This window comes from Daktulosphaira vitifoliae, unplaced genomic scaffold (assembly GCF_025091365.1).
Source record: "Daktulosphaira vitifoliae isolate Bord-2020 unplaced genomic scaffold, ASM2509136v1 Scaffold_1, whole genome shotgun sequence".
Taxonomy (NCBI): Eukaryota; Metazoa; Arthropoda; class Insecta; order Hemiptera; family Phylloxeridae; genus Daktulosphaira; species Daktulosphaira vitifoliae.
Window position 1 is genome coordinate 72869519 of NW_026099572.1, and position 27552 is coordinate 72897070.

Genomic DNA, 27552 nt, shown 5'->3' on the forward strand with positions numbered 1-27552 from the left:
TTAGAATTTTATTCTAAAATTAATAAATGATTAACATTAAAAGTAAAATTTTACAATAACATTGCCAATTTCACGATATTAACATATGGCACAAATAATGTATTAAATTAATACATTGTTAATCATTGTTGAAATAGTCACATACACTTTAGTGGATCAGTCCTATTTTATATCCTTAAATAGATAATTAATATTAGTTTTTCATTGTAGCAGACTTTTTATAAATATAAAAAATATAAATAAATATAACTGAACTTTGTGAGTTAAAGAATAAGAACAATTTATGAAAGAATTAGTTACCTCAAATGCCAAAAGGATCTGCTACAGGTTGCGGTTGAGTGCTTGAAAGTGTAGCAACTCCAGGATTACCACCACCTACTGTACTACCACCAACAACAGAGCCTGGTTGTACACCCTTAAGTAATAATAGAACACGATAAAATTAACTAATAAATATTATTACTATTATTGAATAAATTAATAGAAGTTTATTTTGAAGGTGGTTCTAAAAACAAGATGGAGCATCATACTACACCTAACAAAAGTTTCATCATTTTAGTCAGTAATTTTGTTTTCCATCTACTATTGGTACAATCCTATTTACTTTAAAAACATGTCTCTTGAACATTAAAATAAAATTATTTAAATGCCAAACAATATAATTAAAAGAATTAATTTAATCGATGATAAATAATATTAATAGGTACTACTCTTTAAATTACTATATAAATTAAAATTTATACATTTTAAAACAGTTTATTTGTTTGAATGAATGAGCTATTTTATGATAACTATGGTAAAACTTGAACATTTTTCAATAAAAGCTAGTCTTTACTATTTGACAAGTCTTGATATAAACCTCAAAAGAAGCTTTTCTACAAAATTGCTTTGCCTTCTCCTCTTTTCCCAAAAATTACAATTTATTTGTGGGGGTTACAAATATATTTATGACAGCTTAAGCTCTCACAGCTCTTATACAAACTACACTAATGTTAGTTTTATTGATGATAAAGTTATTAAACAAAATTCTGATAAATTAATATGTACTTCTCAATAAAATGTTTATGTTAAGTATCATGTTATACGGTAGGAAGATATAATTGTATTAGGTAACATAAAAAAATCTATAACCTATAAACTATAAATGTTATAACCTATATAATTAATCAATGAAATTGGCAAGCAATAACTAATAAAATACTTGACTAATTATTAATAAAAATATTTTTATAAATAAAAAAATTAAATGCTCAACTAAATATATTAGAACAAAATCAAGGGACTTGGAAGTAAAACAACATAAAATCAGAATAATCTATCATAATTAAGCAAATTAAGTTTATTTAGGATTAAATTTAGCCAATAACACCCCAAATTAGGTTAAAAATGTGCAAATTATCACTCAGTATTTGTTTTGGTGATATGCAGAGTATAACATGCAATTTTACAGACTCCTATTAAATACATTGATAGATAAAAAAGTTTGAATACTATATAATTGCATAGCTAAGAGAGCAAAATAAAATTTTTATATTATTTTCAACTTACCAATAAACCATAAGATGATATAAAGGGTGAAGGGTTTGACATCATTCCTTGACCCTGTAATCCAATTATTGGCAAGCAAAAAAAAAAATTACATGCAAAATAATAAAATAGTACAGAATAACAAAATGTGATAAAAGAAATATGAAAAAACTACTCAGACTAATAATTAACTATGTTCAATGTGTACAGACTTTATTTAAGGTATTACAGATTAACTACACACTACTCAAAATATACATAAGAATGATAAAAAAAATATACGTAAATAAAGTAGTTCTTACCATAGGTTTGTAGTTAGCACCAGTTGTAGCTGCCATAGGTTGTGGACTCCAGCCCATACCTGGTTGTCCACTTCCTGACTTGGGAGTATTTTTAGGAGAATTCCATTGAACACTAAAAGTTGATCATTCATTATTTGATAATGGAAATAACAAAAATATGTATGGCTATGTATTTACTTTTAGAACTTTTTATTTACCTTTTACAGGTCTAAAATTTCATAAGTAGGAGAAATATTTATTAGGCATAGTATTCCAGAAAATGAAAACTAGTTTTACTGTGTTTGCGAGATCATATTAACTCGGAATATATTTCAACAGATTAAAAATGATACGGAAAAAATATTTTGGAACTGTACTAACCCTGAACTGAGACTCAAATATTATAGAAATTGATTGATCATAGATGTGCATACAGGGGCAGCGAAAACACCTTTATTGTCCCTGATGGGTGTGATTATATTAAGTGGGTTATAAGAGTCAACACAGGACATCTAAATTTTAATGCTACCTTAAGAATTTTATCTAACAATATTGAACTTTTAGAAAAGTCAATCTAGAAATTTTGAATTTAAGACTATTTTTCATAGACCTAATAATTTATCATGCTAAAATAGCTTACCATAATAAAGAAAAGCAAAAACTTCTCAGCTTCACATCGAAGCTAAAATATAATTAAAGGAAAACTAGCACAGTAGAGTAGCGATACGTGGCACAATAAGGACAAGTATAGGTGATATTAGATAATGATTCATATTACTACTATAAAAAATGTTTCAATGCATTTCTATACATAGTAATTCATTTTTCAAAGGCATTGTAGGATTTTTCCAAAAACAAATCAATTCCTATCTTTTTAATTGTATCCTGATTGCAATTATTATGACTTACAAATATAATATACGAACAAATACTTATTATAGAAATAAGACTTCCGTTAGTTCATTATTATTTCAGAAATGAAATTGAAATTGTAATTTATCATAAGCATTTGGTAACTAAAAATTTTTTTTGGAGAGAGCAGCCTTATTCCGTTTAATATATTTATAGAATCAACGTTAAACAATTTAAAAATTTTCCTGGAAAATATTTATAGGCAACATTTAAATTTTTATTATTAATAATAATAAATAATTTCTTAGCTTCCAAGCTAAAAAAGATATTTTGTGTTATCAAAATATTGATAATTATTTTTTCTGTGGATAGGGGATAAGAATACTTCCACGGCCCCTCTGCCAGTCGTAATAGGCGACTAATGAGGTTGCGTCAGGTCAATGTAAAACTTTTGTCAAAAAGTATGAGGAGTCCTGAACAAAATTTAGGCAGATTGTCCTATCTCGAAGACAACAGATGAGAGGAATAAAGTAGTTAAAAACGGAGAAGGCCTAAGGAATAAAGTGCTTGATACCAGCTGGACAACTTGTGCTGTTTCACAAGTCATGTGTACAGGTCTACCCAACGCTTATAGTGTCAACGGTGTAGAGACATCACCACTTAATTCTAGACTGAACTCATGTATAAGGGAAAAAATAGATACAAAGTAAGAATAGGTACTTGGAATTTTGGAACATTAAATGGTAGAAGTAGAGAATTAGTACAAGTATTGAAGAGGAGAAAAGTTAACATTTGTTGTGTGCAGGAAACTAAGTAGAAAGGAGAGAAATTGAGGAAAAATAGATGAGGATTATAAAATAATATACTCAGGTAAGTCAATTACAAATAATGATGTAAATATAATATTGGATGAGGAGATGAAAAGTAAAGTATTATATTAAGTAATTATTATTTTTTTTAAATAGATTATTTTATCGGTTGTAAATTGGTTGTATAACGTATATAATATATAATATAATGGAAATATATACTATATATTTCCATTTTAAAAAATTATGTTGAAAAAATGAAAAGGAGAAAAGGGGGGATTAGGAAAACATTATTTATATTGTATAAATTTTATTTCATTCTTGTAATAACTAACTTTAAAATTGTAAAGAGACATTATAACTCCACTAGATACTTAGCTCGAGCTAATAAGTTAAATATTTTTAACAGTTTCACTCATAAAAAATGCAATTTTTATTAAATTATTAAAAAATGAATAATCAACAATATTGATTTTTCATTAAATATTATAAAAAGACTTAACTAATTATTAATATAATACACAATTAACTTGAGTCTAAAAGTTATATTGATATTGTAATTTTTTTCAGAAACCTAAATAATTAAAAATTAATTACCCAAAATAAGTATAATTTTATACAATCCATATTTATATTGTTCTCTCTCCCGAAAAATCCAGTATTAATATCCCAGACTAAATTTGTGTTGACTGATATAATAATATACTTACGGTGGTGGTTGTGTAGCTTTATTAATAGTAAGATTTTCTGCTAAAGAAGCCAAACTGCTGTCTAAATCTCCTGTCAGTACTTTTTTATTATTCAAATCAGTTGAACCTAAAATATATATACATATATATATATATATATGTATAAAAATAAGATGCAGTGAAAGTTATAAATAGAAACTACAAAGTAATTCACTTATCAACCATTATTAATTCATTAAAGAATAAGAAAACATTAATAATTATTTTATTGGCTTTTTTTACTTCAATGTTTCTATAATTGATAAACTGTATCAATCATGAAGTATTTTTTATATTCATTCCTTATACTTTATAAGAGTGTCAACTATAATTTCTCAAATGGCAACACTTATAATTAACTAGCTTATATAATAGATAATGATACAATTAAGAAAAATGATTGGCCGGTAATAACTTTTAAACACAGTATTTTGAAAGTTATTAAAAATTTATAGTAATGACTGAAGATAATCTATTCTAATAGATAGACATTTATCAGCCAAACTCTTGCTATCATCTAGGTATATACATGTCAAATAACTTCTAAAATACTGTGGATCAAAAGTTGTTTTCAACCAATCTTCTAATCTAATCTTTCTATTAAGAAAACCAATTTTCTTAATTAGATCATTATTATTAATCAAGTAATTTCATTATGTGTCTTGCCATTTAAGAAATTATAGTTGACACTCTTATTAGGTATAAGGGAAGATTATAAAAAATTCTTCAGGATTCATAAATTGTGAGAAACATTGAGCTAAAAGGAACCAATTAAATAATTGTTATTATTATTTTCATTTTTTGAATAATTAATAATAGTTCATGATATATAAATAACATATTTAATCACATTTTTTAAACTAAAATTAAGTAAAATAACTGAAATAACAATTGCAAAATTCTGGCAAATTATTTAATTATTATTTGTTTATTAAAATAATAGCTATAAATTCTAAATGTAATAAAGATACGCTAAAAATAAATAAACATAGCAATATTAAAACAGATCAAACATGTTTGTATAAATGTATAACTATTTGATGTGTAATACTTTATCAACTTAATTAAATCAATTTTTATTATTGTTCAAAGAAGTTTTAAGATAAGTAGTAAAATATTTTTTATAACCAATAGTTTAGCTTATTTTTAAAGTCATTAATTATCGTTTTGATATAGGCATGCATTATTATCTTCAAAATTCAAAAAGTTAGTAATATTATAGGTTTTATGTTATATAAAAACAATTTTCTGTATTTAGTTTTATGTATTGACCATTAAGAATGTTGTAACTCACAGATAGTACAATAGTTTGTTTTTCAAATAAATGTTATTATATACAATCTATTAGTCTCTAATAAGTTTCAATGTTCACTTTAAATATATAACTTACTTTTAAATTAATCAAATTTAGACAAAATATTGGTTTAAAATTAAGAAACTATCAATTGATAAGTTTCGACAAATTGAATGTGTTCTGTGTAACAAGAATCAACTATAAAGAATATGCACCCAGATATTATAATTTAAAAAAAATTGTAAATTAAGATGTTTATTATTATTCAGCTAAAAATATTATTTAACTTTTTTGATCAATTTTTTCAACAAAATTTTGAACAAAATGATAAGGTTGATATAATTGATTATAAAAAATAAACGAACAATTTATTGAGAACCAGCTTTTAAAATATTACTTAATTGTAATAATACATTAACTAACATTTAAAGTTCAGAAAATATAAAAATATTTCAAACAGAAGTCTAAATGATGCATATGAAATTTGAATACAATATTTTATATTGTATATCTGAGAGAAGTTTGTTTGACATAGACTCGCCTACAGAATCATACACGTGCTGAGAAGTATTTTGTTTATTAGGTAAGTTATTTGAGGAAAGTAAAAAGTGTTTTGAATTCCTATAAGGTGGAGGAGGTGGCCTCAGAAGAGGTATTGAAAATCCCAAAGATTTTTAAAATTGTAGTTTTTCAATAGGTGCTTCATCTAAATCATTATGTTTTATTTCAAATTGAATATTTGAGTTAATAACAGATATTCCATTAAATGCAGCTTAAAATTTATTTATAATATACTTCCAGGAAAATTTAAAAACAATAACAATTTATAATAAATATTTCTTCTAATTTTACTAGTAATTGTGCTAATGTAAAGTTTTAAATTTTATTTACCTGAAGCATTTGAACCTGGATTTTGCTGATTTAGTTCTGGCTGTCCAAAAACTGATGTAAAGGATTTATCATCAACAAATGCATTACTAGAATTCGTATTAAATCCATTGCTCATCCAGTTATTGGTGCTATCATTATTTATGGAACCAGACACATTATTTTGTGTAGATGATACAGATACCGAAAACATATCAGCAAATGGGTTATTTAGCTGAAGTAAATCATCTGATGCTTTGACAGATACCTAAAATATATAATATATAACTTACATAAAATATATTTGAAATTCTATTTCAACTCATTTAATGTTTATTTATTTGTAACAAGAGCAGACTAAAGTATGTTTACTATTAATACAATTAAAACTTTACTATAATTTTTTTTTAACAATTTTTGCATTGATCAAAAAATCACTTTTATTCATATTCATATAATTTTTTATTTCAATTTTTGATAGTTTTTTATGTTTATATTTTAGATTAAGTGGTAAAATTATATAAGTTTGTAGAGGACAAGTACTTCATAAATTTCCCCAATACAAAAAAAAAAAATTGAATAAATGTTTTTTACAGCTTTTAATGTCAATTCAGTAAGTATATCAAAAAGAAAAGGGCTGCCCTTTCAAAAAAATTGCATTTAAAACAAAAAATTATATAATTTAAAAAATTATACTATTTATTTTTAATTGAATTTCATGATAAATTTAAATGATATATCAGTAATTACAAAAGATAATTTAAACAATGCAATTTCTAAAAATAAAATAAATATAAAAAATCTAATAATAATTAAATATTATTACACTTATATCATTATTACATCTTAACAATTAATTTAAAAATAAAGTTGTTGAACAAATAGATTATAAAAAAAATTTTATATAAAAGATAGTAACGTCGCAAATTTTAAGATGGACTGTTTATAATTTTTTGTTATGCCTACTTTTTTATTTTTTTATCGTCCAGGAGAATACGTAAATAAACCTTTTTCAGAAACAGTTATGTCAACAAATCATTATTTTTGCCGCTGATCACTAGATAAGGCGACAAGAGAGAATAAATATAATTAATATCAAATTGTTAATCGATATTGATTCTTCCCAAAAAAATTTGGCTGTTATCAATTTAAAATTGACCTTAGATAGGTGTTGGCTCTTCATCAGCCCTACTGTCATTGACCATGCTAGAGTGCACATGTTTCTTTTTTTCTTGTAACTATTTTTTTTTATAATGAAATAGAGTAGCCAATCAGCGAAACATCTAGACCTTTGAATGGGTCTCATCGGAGACCAGATATCACTTTCTTTTTTATAATTTTATTTATGTAATGAACTGTATTTTATTAATTATTTAATTTCATTTTGTTTTATTATAAATTAACTTAATTGTATTTATATGTGGAGAGCATGTGTTTCCTCTTTCTTCTAGCCAATGCTAAGGAACAAGTGTCCAGATCGCTCCTGGTGTTTTTTTTTATTAATTTCCAATTAACATTAACAGATGTGTTCCATTGCCATCCTTTTTGTTTGTTATATTATTTGATTTTGATTAAATATTTTATTTTAATTTTGTTTACATTTTTCAAAGACACGGCTTTTAATACATTCGTAGATTTTCCATGTTTAACTTAATTTTTTTCTTAAATATTTAAATTAAATTTCTTTATTTATCTTAACTGTAATATTTATTATTATTGTGCGAGTAGCTTAAGTACTCGCGTGTATTTTATCCCTGTTCTTTATCTAGACACAGGCTATGGTATGTTATACATATTAACCACTTACAACTTTAATTATTATAGTTGTGGTTAATAAACTACGAAGTGATATAATCATTTATATATATAACGACATATTAACTTGAATTAAACTATTAATTAAATTTCACCTATGGATTGGTATCATATTTGATAGGTGTGACAACTTGCCTAGGTGGTGGCGACCCTTGCTACCATAGCTAGTCGTTATGCAAGCAACAAATTACGTTGTTTCAGGCAGACAAACAGCCCAATTGCAAAATTTACATAGTATTAATTAAAGGATCTAGTGCAAAAATTTTCATTTTATAACATTTTTAGGAGACATAAAAAACTAAATAATTTTAGTCCTAATATCAAAATGTTAAGCATTTTTATTTTTATGATATTAGGTTTTTTAGTAGGCTGATAAACTTAGCAGTCTCACCAAACTGTTAAAAATAATTTTTTCTCAGAAGATATAAAAATGTTAATTTCGAAAAATGTGAAAATAACCAATCAATGCATTGGATCATTTAATTGATAAAACTAGCAATACATATTTTCCAAACAACAATTCAATAAAAAAATATATTGAATTTTTTTTTTACACAATTTGTTATCAAAATATACCTGTGAAGATGATGGTGCAGGGCTTGAAAATAAATCAACAATAGGTTCTGATGAAACTAGAAATGGATTATTTGCAGTAGCAATGGCACCATTAACTGGACTGCTTACTTTAGCCTAAAATAAGTATTTTTAAAATATAAATTTATAAATAAATAAAAATATAGATTAATTTAAAAAATGTTAACCACTGTACCTTATATTGATTAAGAACTGCTTCTTCTTCGGCAAGAACAGCTTGTTTTATGGATTCTTCAACAACATCTGCATGTTGAGCTATTGTTCCAAACGAACTACTAGTGGAAGAAAGAGCAGATACACCAGTCTTTACATCAGTTCGATGTGTACTATAATATTATGAAAGGAAAGGAAGGAGAAAATCATAAATGAAAAATAAATAAAATAACAACAAAAATTTAATTTAAATTAAAATAATTAAAAATAAAACAGAATAAGGAAAATCAACAAAAATAGTAAAAAAAATAAAAAAATAATATACATTTAAACAGAAGTATAAGGATGTAAATCAAGTTTTAATAAAGGATATAAGTTATATACGTCTAGATTTAAAACGACTTAATCAAGCCCTAACAGAAAAAAAAGCTAAAAATACCTATTGAAAAATGAAATTTTCATAAAATTGATAAAATTGATATGCTTAATGTTATGAAACATCAAAGTATTACTACTTCTTAAAGAAAAATATTCACAAAAGGGATGTTAAATTTTTTTTTCAAATTTGATAAATATCTTTTAGGTATTTATATTTAATTACTATTACAATATAAAAATAATACATTATTTGATGCATGGGGATATACAACTTTGATTCTTTATGCCATTAATATGTTTACTCACTGAATTCAAAATAAAACATTGTATTCTAAAATTTACTGTTAATTAATTTTTTTCTGTTAACTTAATAAGAGATATATATTATGCTTTTATTTAACTTTTATATAAGGAAAGCTTCGATATAATAAAAAAATTATTATTACTTAATCACTGCTATGTGGGTTTAGTATTTTATACATTTATTTATAAATAAAAAATTTTTTCATACCTAGTGGCTTGAGTGGGTGTATTTGCTGCAGATTTTTTGCCTTCAATAGATGCTAAATGTTGTTCTAAAGCATCTAGTAAGCTACTAGGTGCCTTAAAATAATAATTATCATATAATTATAATTGTATAATAATTAATAAAAATAAAGTAGATTTAATTCATACTTTTGTAAGATCTGGAATTTCACCCTTGTCTATGCCAACATTTTCTGCTACTTTAAGAAATTCTCCTACACGATCCATCCTAATCAAAAACTTCTTATATAAATCCAAAGCATCTCGACATTGCTTCTTATTCATATCAAAATACTTTTCTGTAATAAGAAATACTTATTGCTTAGTACATATATTTTTTTTTAATACTAGTAATGAGCAAATCTAAGTGTTAAATGTTATTATTTACAATAATTTAAAAAATTTAATTTAAAAATTAAATAATTTCACATTTAAAATTTCTCAGAGGAGTAATCTACTAATATATTTTTAATTAGTACTAATAGTAAAAAGGTTTTTTTTGTAAAATATCTCCATAATCCACTTTTATATTGAGATAAAACAAAATACTTATTTCAAACTAACAAAAAATTAGACTTATAAGGTTGTTGCACAGAGTAGTAATTACTAAATAAAAGTAAACTGTGAAATAAAATTAAATTGTCAAATAAGAAAAGGTATCTTATACCAAATTGTCTAAAATAGATACTTCTACACTTTCTTATTTTGCTTACTATTTTGACTGTCAAAAAATTGTCTACAAAATGTATTATGTTTATAATTTAAAGCACAAACTAGCACAATGGCAAATTTAGAATTTTTTTAAGAAGCATTAAAAAATTTACTTTTTAAAATCTATTTATTTCCAATAAAATTGTATTTTAGTGACTCTGTTTAAATTTGTATAGTTAATTAATTTTATTAATATTTTTAAGCTAAAAATTAATTTTTTTTTTTAATTAAAGCCTTTCCAAAGAGTACTCTTTATTTATACTCTGGAAAGGGTAGTTTATCTATCACTATAAAGAGGGGTAGTGATTCAAGTTACTGAATTCATCTCTCTTTGAGCAAATGAGTCTCAAACCCCTGATAGTGCACACCAGGCACTGATATGTTACCAATACAAAAACACACCATCTTCCATTACCTTGATTGTGGTTTGTTTTTAAGGTCGTATCCATAACACCAGGATTTGTGAACTATGATAACCTTGGTCATAATTTGTGTCATTTTAGAGCTGTATTTTTAATTACAGAACATGCTTTCATACTAACATAAACTTTGCAGCCACCCTTCTCATTCCCAAAATGTCACTTAAAATATGCTGCGCTGAATTACAAGATCCTCTAGATTTTTTCACAACTACTTCAGTATTCTATTGTCAATCTTCCAAGATAATTTTAAGAATATCCTCAATATTTTCATTAGTTTGGGAGGACGTTCTAACACTTTTAAAATGGAAAACCCACTTAAACACATGATTTTTCGCCATAATATCATCTTTCTAGACTTATTTTAATATTGAAAACGTTACTGGGCCAGTTTTCTTGAGCAGGAATCAAAACTTCATGGTCTATTCACGAAAATCAACCATCACAAACCGATGAGTTTGCAAAACAATTGACATGAAAAATTAACCAAAGAGAAGTAATCTTTTAAAGTAAAAAAAATTGGTACACAGATTGGTGAAAAGTAGCTTTCACAATTGTATCATCAAAATTTGGTAAGACATAAATTCTGCCCCTCGCAACATCAGTTTAGTTTCTTTTAGGTACCCCCTCGTATATTTAAAATTTTGAAGTTTTAAAACTAGGAATTCAAAATTTTACATAATTTAAACTATATACTAAAGTCATTTTAAGGATTTTCTATAATTTCTAAATGTAATAGATTAGAGTTTACATATGTAGGATAGTTAAACAACTCTTGAAATAAATTGACACAACAAAGTTTTTCTTCTATAATATACAAATACCTAAATGTTTAATTTCATACTAAATAATATACCAAACCCTTAACTAATATTACTCTCCTTCCTTAATGGTAATTTTTGAATACTTTTGTTCCAAAACACAATTTTTTCGATCAATTTGAAAAGAAATTTTATGGTTATTTCTAAATTTAAATGAGTCATTCAAAAATCATATTATTCAATTAAACATATAATATAATATAATATAGTTAAATATTCAAAATTGTAACAATTATTACTTTTGGAAAACATACCTAATAAGTTGATAATGCTGTCATTATATCCAGCAAAAAGACGAATCAAATCTCGAAAAAGTAACATAAATGCAGTGTTAATAACACTGTTTGTAAGATCAGCAGCAGTACAATCAAATTCTAATAATGCATCTAATTGAGATTGTAGAACTGGTAATGTTTTCAACAGTTTTTCAGAGTTCATTGTGCGTAAAATTCCATCTTCCTTACTACAAAAAATGTATATAAAGGTAAATAATTTTACAATATTATGAAAAATCATTTTTTCATATTATTAAATTAATACACCAATCTAACAACTATAATGAACAAAACTTGCTGTTCCTTGAATCTTGTTATAATAGATTTATACTGTATTTACATATTTGAAATTTATTAATACATTGTTTAATATCTCATACATATAAAAAATACCTTCTTTTAACTTTGCAAAAGTCAAATGCTACTGTTCTATAAGACAATGCTTTTTCATTTAAGTATTTTGAGTAACGTCTAATAAATGGTGACATATCATAACCTATAATATAAAAATAACAATAAGAATGCAGATAATATATTTATGGAGTAGTGTAGAGATGTATCAAATGTACTCTAAGGAAAACATAATTTGTATTCAATTATATAAGAGTCCTCAGTTTTAAATAACTAAGATTTTATTTAAGTAATTTTTTCTAAAGTTTATGAATTCTGTATTGTTTGTTATGTAATCATATTTTCAACAATTGAATTGCTGAGAAGAAAAAAGACAAAATTCCATATTACTAAAATACAATATGGAAGCTATGTTGTAGATAATATGATAACTATTGATTTTAACCATGTTAAATTTAGGAGACATAAGGTTAAGCATACAAAAATAATGTTTTATTAATAAGTTATTAATTAAAATTAAATTTTGGGAAATCCACTCTTTATTATTATAGAATATTATTCTTTTTCTAATAAGTAAGTCAAATATAAAATGTAAAGATGAGATCAAACTAAAAATTATGCAAAATAAAAAAAAAAAAATTATTGAACAATGAACATGAATGATAATAAATGAAATACTCCTAAACTTTATATTATTGATTAAGATACCATGCGTCTCTTATCTAGAAGAGACACATAATTTAGATTGTTCTAAATAATGAGGATGTACTGAATATACTAATTTAAATATTTATATATTATAGGTTTAAAAGCTATTTGTAATCAGATGCATGAGTCATATTAAGATTTAGATATGGGATCAATTAATTTATAAATTACATATATATATAATTATATGAACATATATATATATATATCTGAGTTTTATTTATACATCAAAATATGCCAGTGGAAGATTCAACATTTTTTGAAAGGCAACACATTAAGTTTTTAGACGATAAAATTTATATTTACTTATTTTATTCTTTAGAATACTTATTATTAAGCAAGCAATGATAGTCAAAGGAGGAGCACGCATTCCCTGCTCTCTCCCCATGAATCTTTCACTATAAATAATTATTCTTAATAGTGCATGTTTAATATATTATGAATTAAAAAATTAACAATCATGTTTTTTTCAGAAAAATTTCAACACTTTAAGTCCAAATTAATAATGAAAAAAAATTTTAATTTAAATTCATTTTTTTACATAAAAAAAATGTAAATGTAATTTTTTAAAAATTCCAAAATAAGGAACACCTTTCAAAATATAACAATATCAAAATTTTGATTTGTCAAGTTTACAATATAATTGTACATTTTATGATTCCAAACTAAACAGCCATTAAAAATTAATTTAAGTTTTAAATTTATAGCAGCTACAGAAAGAGGAAATATTAAAACATATAAGTAATATAATAAAAGTAAAATATATAAGTATATTTATATAATACATATTTTTTTATAAAAAAATTAATTATGGACTACTATTGCTTAAAATTGTATTCTTACCAGATCGTATTCCAGCAGGTCCTTTTAAGGAACAATCATAAAAATAAATCATAAATATTTTAATGCAAATTTTAGATAGTTAGAATTAATTTATTAATTAATAGTAAGTCAATAAATATTATTACAAAAATTTTTTATATACCTTGCAAACTACTTTTGTCTAAGAAATTACTTAGTTGAAATGAACTATTACTAGAAGCCAAATATTGTGTAAACCTCTAAAAAAAAAAAAATTTTAATTTATACTGCATAATTCAAAAATATATATTTGACAAACTTCATTTCCGTAACACATTAAATGGTGCACTGTAATTAAAGACTTGAAAACAACAACCCAACTAGCATTTTGTGATCTTTCAATTAGAAGATTTGCCAATTGTGGAATTGAAACATTTGGTTCGTTAGTACAATGAATTAAATCTACAAGAACAATGACAAAATTTTAAATTCTTTTAACAAAATAAAATAGATTAAAAATAATTAATACTTAATTCTATATTTAAAAAAATGTTATATGCATTAATACTGATATGATCACTTATAAGTGCTTATATCACATAACATCATTGTACCGCCGACTAGGCTAAATAACATTGACACAGTGACATAAATATAACTATAGAAGAGCAGACTATTCACATAAACATGTTTGGGATTCACGGCCACTCTGCCATAATAAGAGTGTCCTAAACGCCAGTTGACATTTTACCATCATCATAACTATTACTCTTATTGTCTAAGATATTAACTTAAAAACAACAAACTTAGACACTCTCCTATCAATCTTAAACTCTCTATGGACTAATTGCCTTATACCTTCCTCCTGGAGAAATTTTCACATCTCTTCGTGCTATTTAGATCTAGTGTGTATGTGTGTGTGTGTCAGCTTCCTATTGGATTAATATTATCTCTAGGTGTCCAGCAGGTTGTATTATTTATTTACTTTGTTTACTTGATAAACTATTATATTGTTGCATAATTATATATTATTGTAATACGATCCTTGGTAATTCCTCTAAGGATACATAAATTAAATAGGAAACCTCAGTACCTCAGGTAGATATAGTCTAGCCAGCTAGCTTAAACCAGCCCTTAAAATACTGTTGACTATTAAATGTCATATGTATTATAATATATTGGTATTATGTCAGACATTTTTTAGAGTGAAGGGGCTAAAATTTTTTTATACTATTAAACAAAAAATTTTACAATGGATGACCTTTTTTTGTGTTAAATTACTTCAGAGAGTACCACTGGTAGTAAAGCATTAGGCTATTGCATATATTTTAGGGTAGGGGCAGCAACCCTTCATCTTCCTCTTGCTACACTACTGATACATATATATTTATTGAGAAAAATAAATAAAAAAAACCAGCACAGGGGGGTCGCGGCACAGTGGTGACGTGGCATAGATGGATCAAGTATAATGATATCTGACAGTGATTAAAATCACTATAAAAAAAAAACGCTTCGATGCAAATCTTTAGATAGTGTTTAATTTTAAAAAATTGGTGGATTATTCCAAAAGCTACATGATCTGCTAGTTCATTATTAATATCCTAATTAAGATAAAGTATGTCGAATGAAAAAGGGATTATTAAAAAATATTATTTCTTATAAAAAAATAATGTTGATCCATACACTTTTAAATATGTCATAGCATTATAAAGTTAAAAATGTAAAAAATAAAATCGAGAATTTTCACATAATAATAGCATTTGGTAGCCATTTTCACCGTGAAGATAAAATAAAGTCCGAAATTTTTTTTTCGCATAATAAAGTAGATTACATTAATTTAAGATTTATTAATTAATTAATTTAATTTAAGATATAAATAAAAGTGTCAGACTTTCCGGAACAGTTTCAAAATTTAAGTTGAAAAAGTAAATTTTTTGTGAAAAAGTTGTCATTTTAAATCCCCCCCTGTGGGCAGGTAAAGGGTCAGATATAAAAAAAATATATACCAAATGATAGGTAAAGACATCATGCATCTATAAAAAAAAAATTATATTGATCCATACATCTTTCAAAAAGTTATAGCATTATAAAGTTAAAAATATAAAAAAGAATTTTTTTACAAAAATCGTATTTTTTTTATAAACTTTGATGTCTGTTTTCACCATGAAGATAAAATAAAGTCCGAAATTTTTTTTTTCCATAATAAAGTATATTACATTAGCTTTAATTTAAGATATATATAAAAGTGTCAGACCTTCCGGAACACTTTCAAAAGTTAAGTTGAAAAAGTTCTACTTTCTATATGCATTTTTATGTTTTGAATCCCCCCTGTATTTAGGGAAATGGTCCGATTTAAAAAAACAGTATGTCGAATGAAAGATCTATATAAATACTACTTCTCATAAAAAAATTGTAATGATTCATACATTTTTCAAAAAGTTATAGCATAATAAAGTTAAAAATGGAAAATACAAAATCGAAAATTTTCACACAAAAATAGCATTCGGTAGCCATTTTCACCATGAAGATAAGATAAAGTCCGAAATTTTTTTTTTTCATGATAAAGCATATTACATTAGCTTTAATTTAAGATATATATAAAAGTGTCAGACCTTCCGGAACATTTTCAAAATTTAAGTTAAAAAAATTAATTTTTTGTGAAAAAGTTGTCATTTTAAATCCCCCCTTGTGGGCAGGTTAAGGGTTAAATTTATGAAAAAAATATACCAAATGAAAGGTAATGATATTATGCATCTATATAAATAAGAATTATATTGATATGTTTATTTTTGAAAAAGTTATGGCACTTTTAAGTAAAAAAAATTGAAAAAATTTCGAAAATTAGCGATTTTTAAATTCGTAATTTTTTTGGAGGTTTCCCCCATTTACGGGGAACGAGGGAATTTTTTTCAACTTTTGAGGGTAATGTCTTCGACTAGATACAATTTGTGATCTTTTGACGTATCATTGAAAGAAATCAGTTCGGTGAGAGCTGAGAAAAAGTGGTAACAGACACCAAAAAAAAAAAAATAAAACACATCTTAGTAAAACCATTACCTTCTCAGCTTCGCATCGAAGCCTATATTAAAGTATTTTCAAAATTAGCATCCTACTAACTAGAAATATAATTAAGGATTATAATTTAAAATAATTTTAATAACTTTTTTCCTTACTAATATACACAATTAAGGCGCTTTAGTCTATGAATGTAAGGGGATTACCTTAAATTTTATAAGCTAAATAAGCGATAAATAGGCTAATAATGAATTTTCAACATTTTATTTCTTGGGCTCTCTTGAAACTACCATCCTTGTGATTCAACATTATAAAATCTGGCCATACTGAAAACAACCTTTTACATCTGCTACCATACACAAATAAATATCTTAGTAGTAATACTTTCTAAGCTTAATACTTTTTAATAGGTGTTAAGCTTCAATTTGAAGTTAAAATAAAAAAAAAATGTCTAGGTAAAATAATTATAAACATAGCAAAAAAATTCATCAAATAATAAAATTAGTTTTAAGAGAAATTAATATGTATCCTAACCTCCTTTTGAATAGTTTACATTTGAATACTATAAGAAAATTTAATAAAATCTATTAATTTGGGATATATACATATTTTATTATAATATAATCTGGAATAAGCATGTATTAGCTTTCAAATAGAATCGTGTAGCTATAAGTTACTAATGAAAATCAAATAATATTTTTAAATTTTAAATATATTTTAAGCCAATTTATTTTAGTAAAAGCTGAGATTTTAATAACTGTACATTCCTAAATAAAAAAGATATCGCAAAACTAGTAATACTTTGTATCTGATATTATAAATAATAAATAATTTTATAACTAATGAATATCAATTGAAAATAGCCGATTGCTTTATAATGAATTGTATTAATATTCAAGATAAAAAAAACTCCTCTTTATAAAAAACAGAACACCAATATTTGATAAAAAAAAATTCATTAGGGAATTTAAATTAATTATATTGATTTTTGCGTAGAAGATTACGTAATTAACTTAAATTATGGGACATGTGTTGTTTCAATATGATCTTTTGAAGTTTAGACATATCATGCTAAGTAAAATGATATAACACAGGGATAGATTTTATTTATCAATAATTGATTAATAAAATCTATAATTATTATATTTGACGACAATATTTGTTATTTAAAAAATAGATTATGATAAAATTATGTTGATCAAAGGGAAACAATTGAATGTCTAAAATTTCTTTCTTTTAAAACTTTTGACAGTTTACCAGAAAATGTGCGTCTTTTAAAACCTTTTTATAAAGTTATAAATAAAAACGTTCGTATAACTTATATAATAAAAATCATTCCGCCTGAATTTGAGTTATTATCTATTAATTTTTTTTTTATAAATAGTCATAATCTCGCATTGGGGTAGTCCATGTAAATAGTGCCTGGAGAACAAACGTTTTGGATGTTAATTAAAGGATGATTTAAACCAAAAAAATATTTTATATTGCTATGACTATAGCTGTTATAAGTTAAATATTAATATCATTTGAAAATCTTTTAGAACAATGTAAACAGTTAAAATACTCTATTAAAGAGGCTATTTTAACTAAAATAAATGAAATTTGAATAATCAAAACCACTACAACGATTTACTATAAATTTTGTTTTAAATACAGAAATTTTTTATTTTACTATCCATGTTTATGATTTTTGTACTTATGATTAAAGACAACAATTCAAATAGATAAACCATTTTTTAATTTATCAAAAAGTAAAAATAATAACTTACACTTTATTATTTATTAATAAAATCAAAATAAAATGCTAATATACAGTAACAATACAACAAGAGATAAAAATTACTTAAAAATACAATTTCGTCATATCCTCATTTATTATAGATGTTGAGTAAGGGTTTAACTTCTCAATTTAAAATTAATATTTGAAAAAATTATTTGTATTTAATGAAGAATATTTTTTAAGAAAGGCGAAAATAAGAATTAGCCTATCAATTTTTTTTTCATTTGATGCCTATGGGTATTATATATACTTTTATTTTTTGCAAGACTTTTTTATTGAATATTACCTGTTAATTTCAATAAAACATTTCTCAAGCATAAGTTTAGAAAATTTAAATACTAAAGTCGACATATAAAGATTAAAACTAGTGATAAAAATAATAAATAACCTCATGTTTATTAGATTCAATGCGTAGTTAAGAACGAGTTCTTTTGTGTATCTGCATTTTAAATGTTTACAGAAAACCCCCTTTTGGAACCCATTTTTCTTAATAATATGTTAAAAACTAGAATTAACATTTATTTAAAGTTACCGCCGCTATAAAAATGTTTTCTTGTTTCCCGTGTTTAGGGGAAATCATGCCAAATTTAAATTGTTTAAAAGTATACATGAATTTTTATTTTACTTTTTTAACTTTATATTGTTAAATCTTAGACCAATTTTGAAAATTGATTGGATCAAAACGAATGTGTTTTATTTTGGTAATTTTAATTTAATTTTTTGTAAATACAACAATTTACCTAATCACACCGAGGTTTCAAAAAATTAAGATATGTTAATAAGGTTTAAATATTTAATTTGAGAAGTGGCATGATTATATAAGGAGCTACGGAGGCAGCTTCTTTAGGGCGCAAAGAAAATGGCACTTTTGAGACTTTTGGTAGCGTCTTATCCGTTAAATCCGATAAAAATCTATTAAAAATATATGTTATGTTATTTATAATTTCTGTTCTTTACGTGTTAATGCATATTCCAATTGTTTTAATAACTGAGATGTCTAAGGGTTATTACTAGTAGGGTTGGCAGACATATTTTTCAGGATAATTTAAACAATTTTTTTTGCTCAACAAAAATTTCAGGGGGTAAATAAGTACTTTACCTAGGCCCTAAAACCATTAATACGTCACTAAATTTGATGTACCTTAATTTGAAAAAATCAAAGTGACAAAAATTAAGAAATGCTATCTTTACATACAATTGGTTTAGGAAAATGATAATAAATAGTATTTTATTAAAAAAAACCACTACAATCTTTATTCAAATCGAAATGTTATTTTATTTTTAGCTTCGATGCGAAGCTGAGAAGGTATTGGTTTTACTAAGATTGTTTATTTATTTATTTTTTTTTTTTTGTGTCTGTTACCACTTTTTCTCAGCTCTCACCGAACTGATTTCTTTCAATGATACGTCAAAAGATCACAAATTGTATCTAGTCGAAGACATTACCCTCAAAAATTGAAAAAAATTCCCTCGTTCCCCGTAAATGGGGGAAACCTCCAAAAAAATTACAAATTTAAAAATCGCTAATTTTCGAAATTTTTTCAATTTTTTTTACTTAAAAGTGCCATAACTTTTTTAAAAATAAACATATCAATATAATTCTTATTTATATAGATGCATAATATCATTACCTTTCGTTTGGTATATTTTTTTCATAAATTTAACCCTTTACCTGCCCACAAGGGGGGATTTAAAATGACAACTTTTTCAAAAAAAATTAACTTTTTCAACTTTTGAAAATGTTCCGGAAAGTCTGACACTTTTATATATATCTTAAATTGAAGCTAATGTAATATACTTTATTATGGTAAAAAAAAATTTCGGACTTTATTTTATCTTCACGGTGAAAATGGCTACCGAATGCTATTTTTGTGTGAAAATTTTCGATTTTGTATTTTACATTTTTAACTTTATTATGCTATAACTTTTTGAAAAATGTATGGATCAGTACAATTTTTTCATGAGGAGTAGTATTTATATAAATCTTTCATTTGACATACTGTTTTTTTAAATCGGACCATTTCCCTATATACGAGGGGTTCAAATCTAAAAAATGCATGTAGAAAGTAGAACTTTTTCAACTTAAATTTTGAAAGTGTTCCGGAAAGTCTGACACTTTTATATATATCTTAAATTAAAGCTAATGTAATATACTTTATTATGCAAAAAAAAAATTTCGGACTTTATTTTATCTTCATGGTGAAAACAGACATCAAAGTTTATAAAAAAAATACGATTTTTGTAAAAAAATTCATTTTTATATTTTTAACTTTATAATGCTATAACTTTTTGAAAGATGTATGGATCAATATAATTTTTTTTTTATAGATGCATGATGTCTTTACCTATCATTTGGTATATATTTTTTTTATATCTGACCCTTTACCTGCCCACAGGGGGGGATTTAAAATGACCACTTTTTCACAAAAAATTTACTTTTTCAACTTAAATTTTGAAAGTGTTCCGGAAAGTCCGACACTTTTATATATATATTAAATTAAAGCTAATGTAATTTACTTTATTATGCGAAAAAAAAATTTCGGACTTTATTTTATCTTCACGGTGAAAATAGCTACCGAATGCTATTATTGTGTGAAAATTCTTGATTTTATTTTTTACATTTTTAACTTTATAATGCTATGACATATTGAAAAGTGTATGGATCAACATTATTTTTTTATGAGAAATAATATTTTTTAATAATCCCTTTTTCATTCTACATATTTTATCTTAATTAGGATATTAATAATGAACTAGCAGATCTAAAAGCTACATCTTTTGGAATAGTCCACCAATTTTTTAAAATTAAACACTATCTAAAGATTTGCATCGAAGCGTTTTTTTTTATAGTGATTTTAATCACTATCAGATATCATTATACTTGATCCATCTATACCACGTCACCACTGTGCCCCGACCCCCCTGTGCTGGGTTTTTAATTTTGCACTTACCTCATTTTTTTAATATGTCACTAAGATCTTTCAGCTTTCATTTAACTTTGGACAATATTCTAAAATTCCAATAATCTTTAAATGAGACTAAACGTTTATATTATTCATTGAGTTTAAAAAAATGATCTTTACGACTTATCATTTATATGTAATGACTGCTGAATGTAAAAAAAGTAAAATTTTTATTCAAAAATCATTTTTTCTACATAATTATAATTTACTAATAACCATCAATGAGTTCTTATACTATAAAACTATAGTGAGTATAGACGCTTTTAAGTGTTTATCCTAACGGCCTAAACAAAAAAATTATTACGATTTATCCCCAAATTATGAACAGCTCAATCATGTACGAATTGCGACATTTTATTTGAAAATGTTAGCATTTTTTATGGCAAAAATTCTAACTATAGTCAGATTGAAATCTACTGGTTACTATTATATCAGGCTCGGAACTGAACAGGGGTTTTTCTTAGTTTACTTCAGGGAAACTTACAAATTTCTAAAATATTGCCATAATCAAAAGAGTTTGTTTAAAAATTTTTAAATATACAAAATAATTAACAAAATGAATAAATGTTATAGCCTAATTATGAGCTCTACCAAATAGTCAACTATTATTAACCCATTTTTGTAATTTCATATATACTATACTATTAATATGTTGGATTACTTATAAAAGGCAAAAATAATTAAATTAAAAAATTTAAGTCAACTTAAGCAATTTTTTTTTACGTAGAAAAAAACGAATGGAATTTTGTTTGTTTGATTTATTTTAAAATAATAATATTGAATATATTTTTACTTTGTTTAAGTGACATGGTACAAAATTTGTTAAAATACTTAATAACTCATAAACGGTGAATTATATGTTCCTTAAATTGGCACATTTTTATTTCTATATTATTATTTTAGGAGAAATTGAGCGGTCAATAATGATGTGATCACTTTGTATGAAAAAAGTTCTTACTAAGCAGAATGAGGATAAAATATAACCCCAGAATAAAAATAATTACATTGTGAAAGTACAACTTATATTTTGTTTGAAGAGGGTAATGACGATATACATTTACAAGCATTTTAATACATAGAGTGAGTATGTAGAGTAGAATTGATGAATGCACACTCTGTGTACAACACATACCTACTCTATGTATTAAAATACTTTTAACAGAATAAATACATATCAAATTATTCTGATTAACTCCTTAACATTTTTATAAGGAAAGGGCTCCAAAATAGCTATTTCAAAATTTTGAAAACAATTAATTTTTTTTTTTTTTTACAACTGTTGGTTGGTTAATACCATTGGTATATCTTGGGGAAATTTTAAGTGCAGTGGTTTCCCGTTGCCTTCTGCATTGAGAACATGGTGCTTTTTCGCCACCGTATAAGCACAAACATGGTCACCCATCCGTTCACCTATGGCGGTAGGCGCGACTTAACATTAGAGTTTTGTCAACAACTAGTGTGACCACCGCGCCACACCACGGTGTGTGTTAATTAGTTAATAAATACTTGCAAAAAAAGTGTTCTAACATAATCCAAAACTTTAAAAATAATAATAATGCAAATTTTTCGACTAATTATAATTAATTAAAGATGTTAGAATATGGTGGGAAACCAGTATATTCTTAGCATATCTTCTCTCAGATAAAACCTTATTTATGCCATTGAGAATAATAGCGTCTTATTGGTAAGAGGATAGTTTGAGGAATCTAATATGAAATTTTATTACATGTTATTAAATTATATCAGAAATAAAGGAATGAGGATAATATATTAAACTCTTCCTCATGAATATTATAATAAACATCTACTTATTTGCATGTATCTTTGATTAAACATCTTATAAGTGACAACCATGAAATAAAGTAAAAATGAATTTTAAATAGATATTTAATATTTAATTATCAAAATTAGACATAAACACAATTATAATTTTACTCAAATTAGATATCTTAGAAATAAGGTTTAATGTGGCTAATTGATTTCCGAATTTTACATTATATAATTTGATTTTTATTAGCAAACAAACTTCTAAAAACCATAGATTTTTGAGAAGTATTCTATTATAAAATTTATAAAAATTTAAAGAATAATTAATATTAATAATATTTTTTTAGTAAATAACATATTTAGACTTTTATTGAAATAAAAGTTTAGACATTCTTCACTACTATAAACAATTTCAATAATATTGAAATTTTAAATTATTATGGATTCACCAGTTACTTAAAAATTTTGAATTTTTACTTCACACTAAATAAAAAAAGAAAAACATGTAACAACTTGAAAAAAATGTTTGGGAGGTAAAATTTAATTTTCTCTTTACTAAAAATATTTTCTACACAAAAACACAAGTAATATTCATAATTTTTTTAAGGCTCAGACAAAATTGGAGTATATTAACATTATGCTGTGTAGAAAAAAAGGTAATCATTTTTTTTTAAGTAAAAAAAAAAAGACAATTCATTGATTTTGATAATTATTTATAACATTTGTCAGAATATTAATCACTGTTATTAAAAATGTAATAAATAGTTAATTATTTAAGAAAATGTTTTAAAATGTTAAGAAACTCTTCCTCTTTAAAGTATGCTTCTACTTTGATTTTAAGTACACACAAATATTTTATAAATAATACAAATTTTTACTAGTATATATTTATATTCTTATAATGTACACCACCGAATAAATTATATTGTACATTGTTATATGTTTATTGATCAAAAAATGATTTAAAAATTGCATATTATATAAATATAGTGTACACATGTGTCAATGTGATACTTCAAATGTTTGATTTTTTTAATTATTTTGAAAAATAAATGATAATACTTATGTTATGTAATTAGTATTATGTAAAAACTATGTTCATACTAATTATAATAATCCCAATAATATATTATTGAATTTAAAAGTAGTATAGGAAAAATATTGAAATCATTATTATAGTTTAAACTTAGTTCATGTTTTAAACCCTGCATATTACTTTTTGATGGCTTGTGGGCAGTAACTTTTAATATAAAAATATTATAGATATTGAAAAATATCTGAGAACTTCTAATAATTACTGAGCAGTAGATAGAGCCAATACTACATTATTACACATATAAACAAGAAAAAGTAATGCACAGTCTGCAGGGTTTAATCATCAGAGTTAAAAATAAATAATTACTAAATTACTAGGAAAAATAAATATTTTACTATTCATTGTATAGCTAAATTTATATCCATTCAACTTAAAAAATATATAATATATTGTAATACAAAATGGATGGTATTTGTAAAACAAAATATAAATAGATTATAAAAACAGAAATATTGATTATGAAACAATAAAACAAGGAATATACGAAGAGTGAATGTGTCAAACGTTCTATGTGCCAAAAACATATTTGTTCAGAAAACACAAAATACGATGGTAACATGGGCATGTCTCACATAACGAACACCATCTATGAATGCAATTTTGTACAAGTAAAAAATTTAATTGACATATGAAACACATACAAGATTGTGGCCTTTGGCACATAGAACATAAATCAGAAATAAAACAATTTTTCACTTTTTTGGCACATAGAATGTTTGACACATTCACTCTTCATATATTGAAAGACCTAATTTCAAAACTGATTTATCTGAATGCCATTATAGACATAAACTTGTACTTACAATCCAAATGTTTCTTTTTTGGTCCAATTAGTTCTTCAGTAGTTGCTTTGCACACGGACTTCGCTAAACCTTGTCCAGCTAAGCTATGTCTAGCTGCCAATAGTCTATCTTGGATAGTCTGACCAGCCATTATATTATATTTATTTAAAGAAGAAATGATAAATATCTGTATGGTAAAACTCGAATAAAAAAGGGTAATGTATTTACTAGACTATACTGTTTGAAGAAGTTAAAAATATATTATCATAAGTTTATCTATAAAGAACAAGTATTTAAACCATAACACGAAATTACGGAACACTACACTTGCAAACCAGAATATTATGTCGACAGACAACTAAAAACTACACTTCCAGCTGATAATAAAATCATATATTCCAGTTATCATTTTTTTGGTGACTAAATTTTGCCGGTAGATCGCTGTCTAGTCTATTAAAAATAATTATTTTTTAATGCTTTGATAGCATTAAATAATCAAAATTTTAGAAATATTTAGGAATACAAATTATTTTATTAATAAACACTGCAATAGATAGTTGAAAATATATATAAGTATTTTTCAAGCATTTCGCAGGCGCAACATTCACACATTTCTACGCGTGCGCACAGGTCAAGGTTAAGCAATTCCTACTCAATATTAAATTTTATCAAAGTTTAGTTGAGTGGGTTATAAAAAGTTGTATTGAGGCATTATCATTTCATATAGTGATAACAATAAAAAAATTATATTTGTACTAGGCAACTAACTAATTACAGCTAGATAGCAGTACTTTACAGATCAATCCACGGACATCTATAGCACATACTATATGAAAACAGATTATATTTTGATATGTGCAACGAATAAGGCAATAACTCATTTTTATAGTCTGTGATAAAGTCAGTGGTTCATAACGACATTAGGATATTCATAACTGCAAAATAAGTGTTTGTAACAACCATTATATCCCAGAATTTTTTTCTGAAGTTATATGCAAAGGCATATTTTTCCTTGCCTTTATCCCAACTACTTGAGGTTAGCCATCCTTATCCTAAATTTATAATAATCCTAAACTAACAATAATTATTACTAATACAGAAAAAAAATAAAAAAATGGGTTTCTATTATTTTTGATAACCAATTTAATTCCTTATATAGCAAACACACCATAAATTTTAAAGCAATATATATTGTATACTATTTGTATTTGCTGTTTAATATTAAATATAACATATTTGCCATTCATATTGCAATATAAGTGCCAAAATACTAAGTATTGTCATTTCCATATTATCAGCCATCCAATAAATAATGACAGTTTAACTTAAAATTTTCCAAATCCAAAAACATCGACTGCTTGAGGAACAGTTTATGTTTCTATGAAGTCAGAAAAAAATAACATACATTTAAGTATATTCCAGAATTCTCTTTTCACACATTATACTAGACACTTCTCTCCATTTTACCCACCAGCACTTAATCGTGTTTCTTTCTTCCTTGTCAATACTGTTTTTTTTGCACAACTGATCCTAAATACTTAAAACTTTCCACTTCTTCTATCACGTCATTGCTTATTGTCACTGATCACCTTATTTCACTTACCTCTTGTTTCCTTTATCAAACGGGTACTCTATATACTCTGTCTTACTCCTATATATTCCGGATCCCTTTTCTTTCTGTTCTTCATACCTCTAGTCTATGATTTATTTCCTTCCTATTTTCTTTTATTGTCACTATATGGTCATCGAACTACATGCACCACGTTACCTCTCCTTATATTTCTGTAATAATTTCATTCATTTATATAGAAATAAGCAAAGGATTAAAGCAGAATCTTAGTGCAAAGGTACGTGCGGAACGCAAAAAAATTAAAACAAAGCTCATTACATAATTTTGGGCTATTACTTACGACGGGATACGTCAAATTTGGTAGAAATTAAAAATAATGGCTAAAATAGCTTATTTAAATGGATTGTCAGGGTATTATATACCCTGACACTTTTGAATCAAATATTGCATTCTTAATGAATTTGTACAGGTGCAAAAATCAAAATTTTGAATACACTTTATTTTGAGCGATTTATTTTAAATGTATATTATCGTATTATATTTAGTTGCTTATAATTTTATATTGGGAGCTAAATATAAAAAAATAATGTTTTTAACCCTTTCATGTTGTATTAAAATTTAGATATATTTTATGTATTTTCCTCCTTGGTAGTGGGTTAACCTAGGTTTT

The 27552-nt window shown here is 24.9% G+C and overlaps 1 protein-coding gene across 7 annotated transcripts; it reads right to left on the reverse strand.

Moving 5' to 3' along the window:
* LOC126894204 (phosphatidylinositol-binding clathrin assembly protein LAP) lies at positions 1–25869 on the reverse strand. Of its 7 annotated transcripts, none has more exons than XM_050665040.1 (16): positions 25334–25867; positions 14229–14371; positions 14094–14169; positions 13952–13972; positions 12443–12545; positions 12029–12237; positions 9974–10122; positions 9810–9901; positions 8943–9039; positions 8750–8863; positions 6383–6626; positions 4180–4285; positions 1830–1941; positions 1549–1602; positions 301–415; positions 1–174 (listed from the first exon to the last, which is right to left on the reverse strand). In XM_050665040.1, the coding sequence occupies exons 1-15, from the start codon at positions 25461–25463 to the stop codon at positions 302–304; spliced, it is 1764 nt and encodes a 587-aa protein (XP_050520997.1). In that variant the 5' UTR covers positions 25464–25867; the 3' UTR covers positions 1–174; position 301. The 7 variants fall into 7 exon arrangements, 6 of the variants coding, with proteins under 6 accessions (XP_050520997.1, XP_050520995.1, XP_050520993.1 ...); XM_050665038.1 differs by having other exon boundaries at positions 8943–9042; XM_050665036.1 differs by having other exon boundaries at positions 8943–9093; positions 25334–25866.
* Between the last annotated feature and the right edge of the window lie 1683 nt (positions 25870–27552).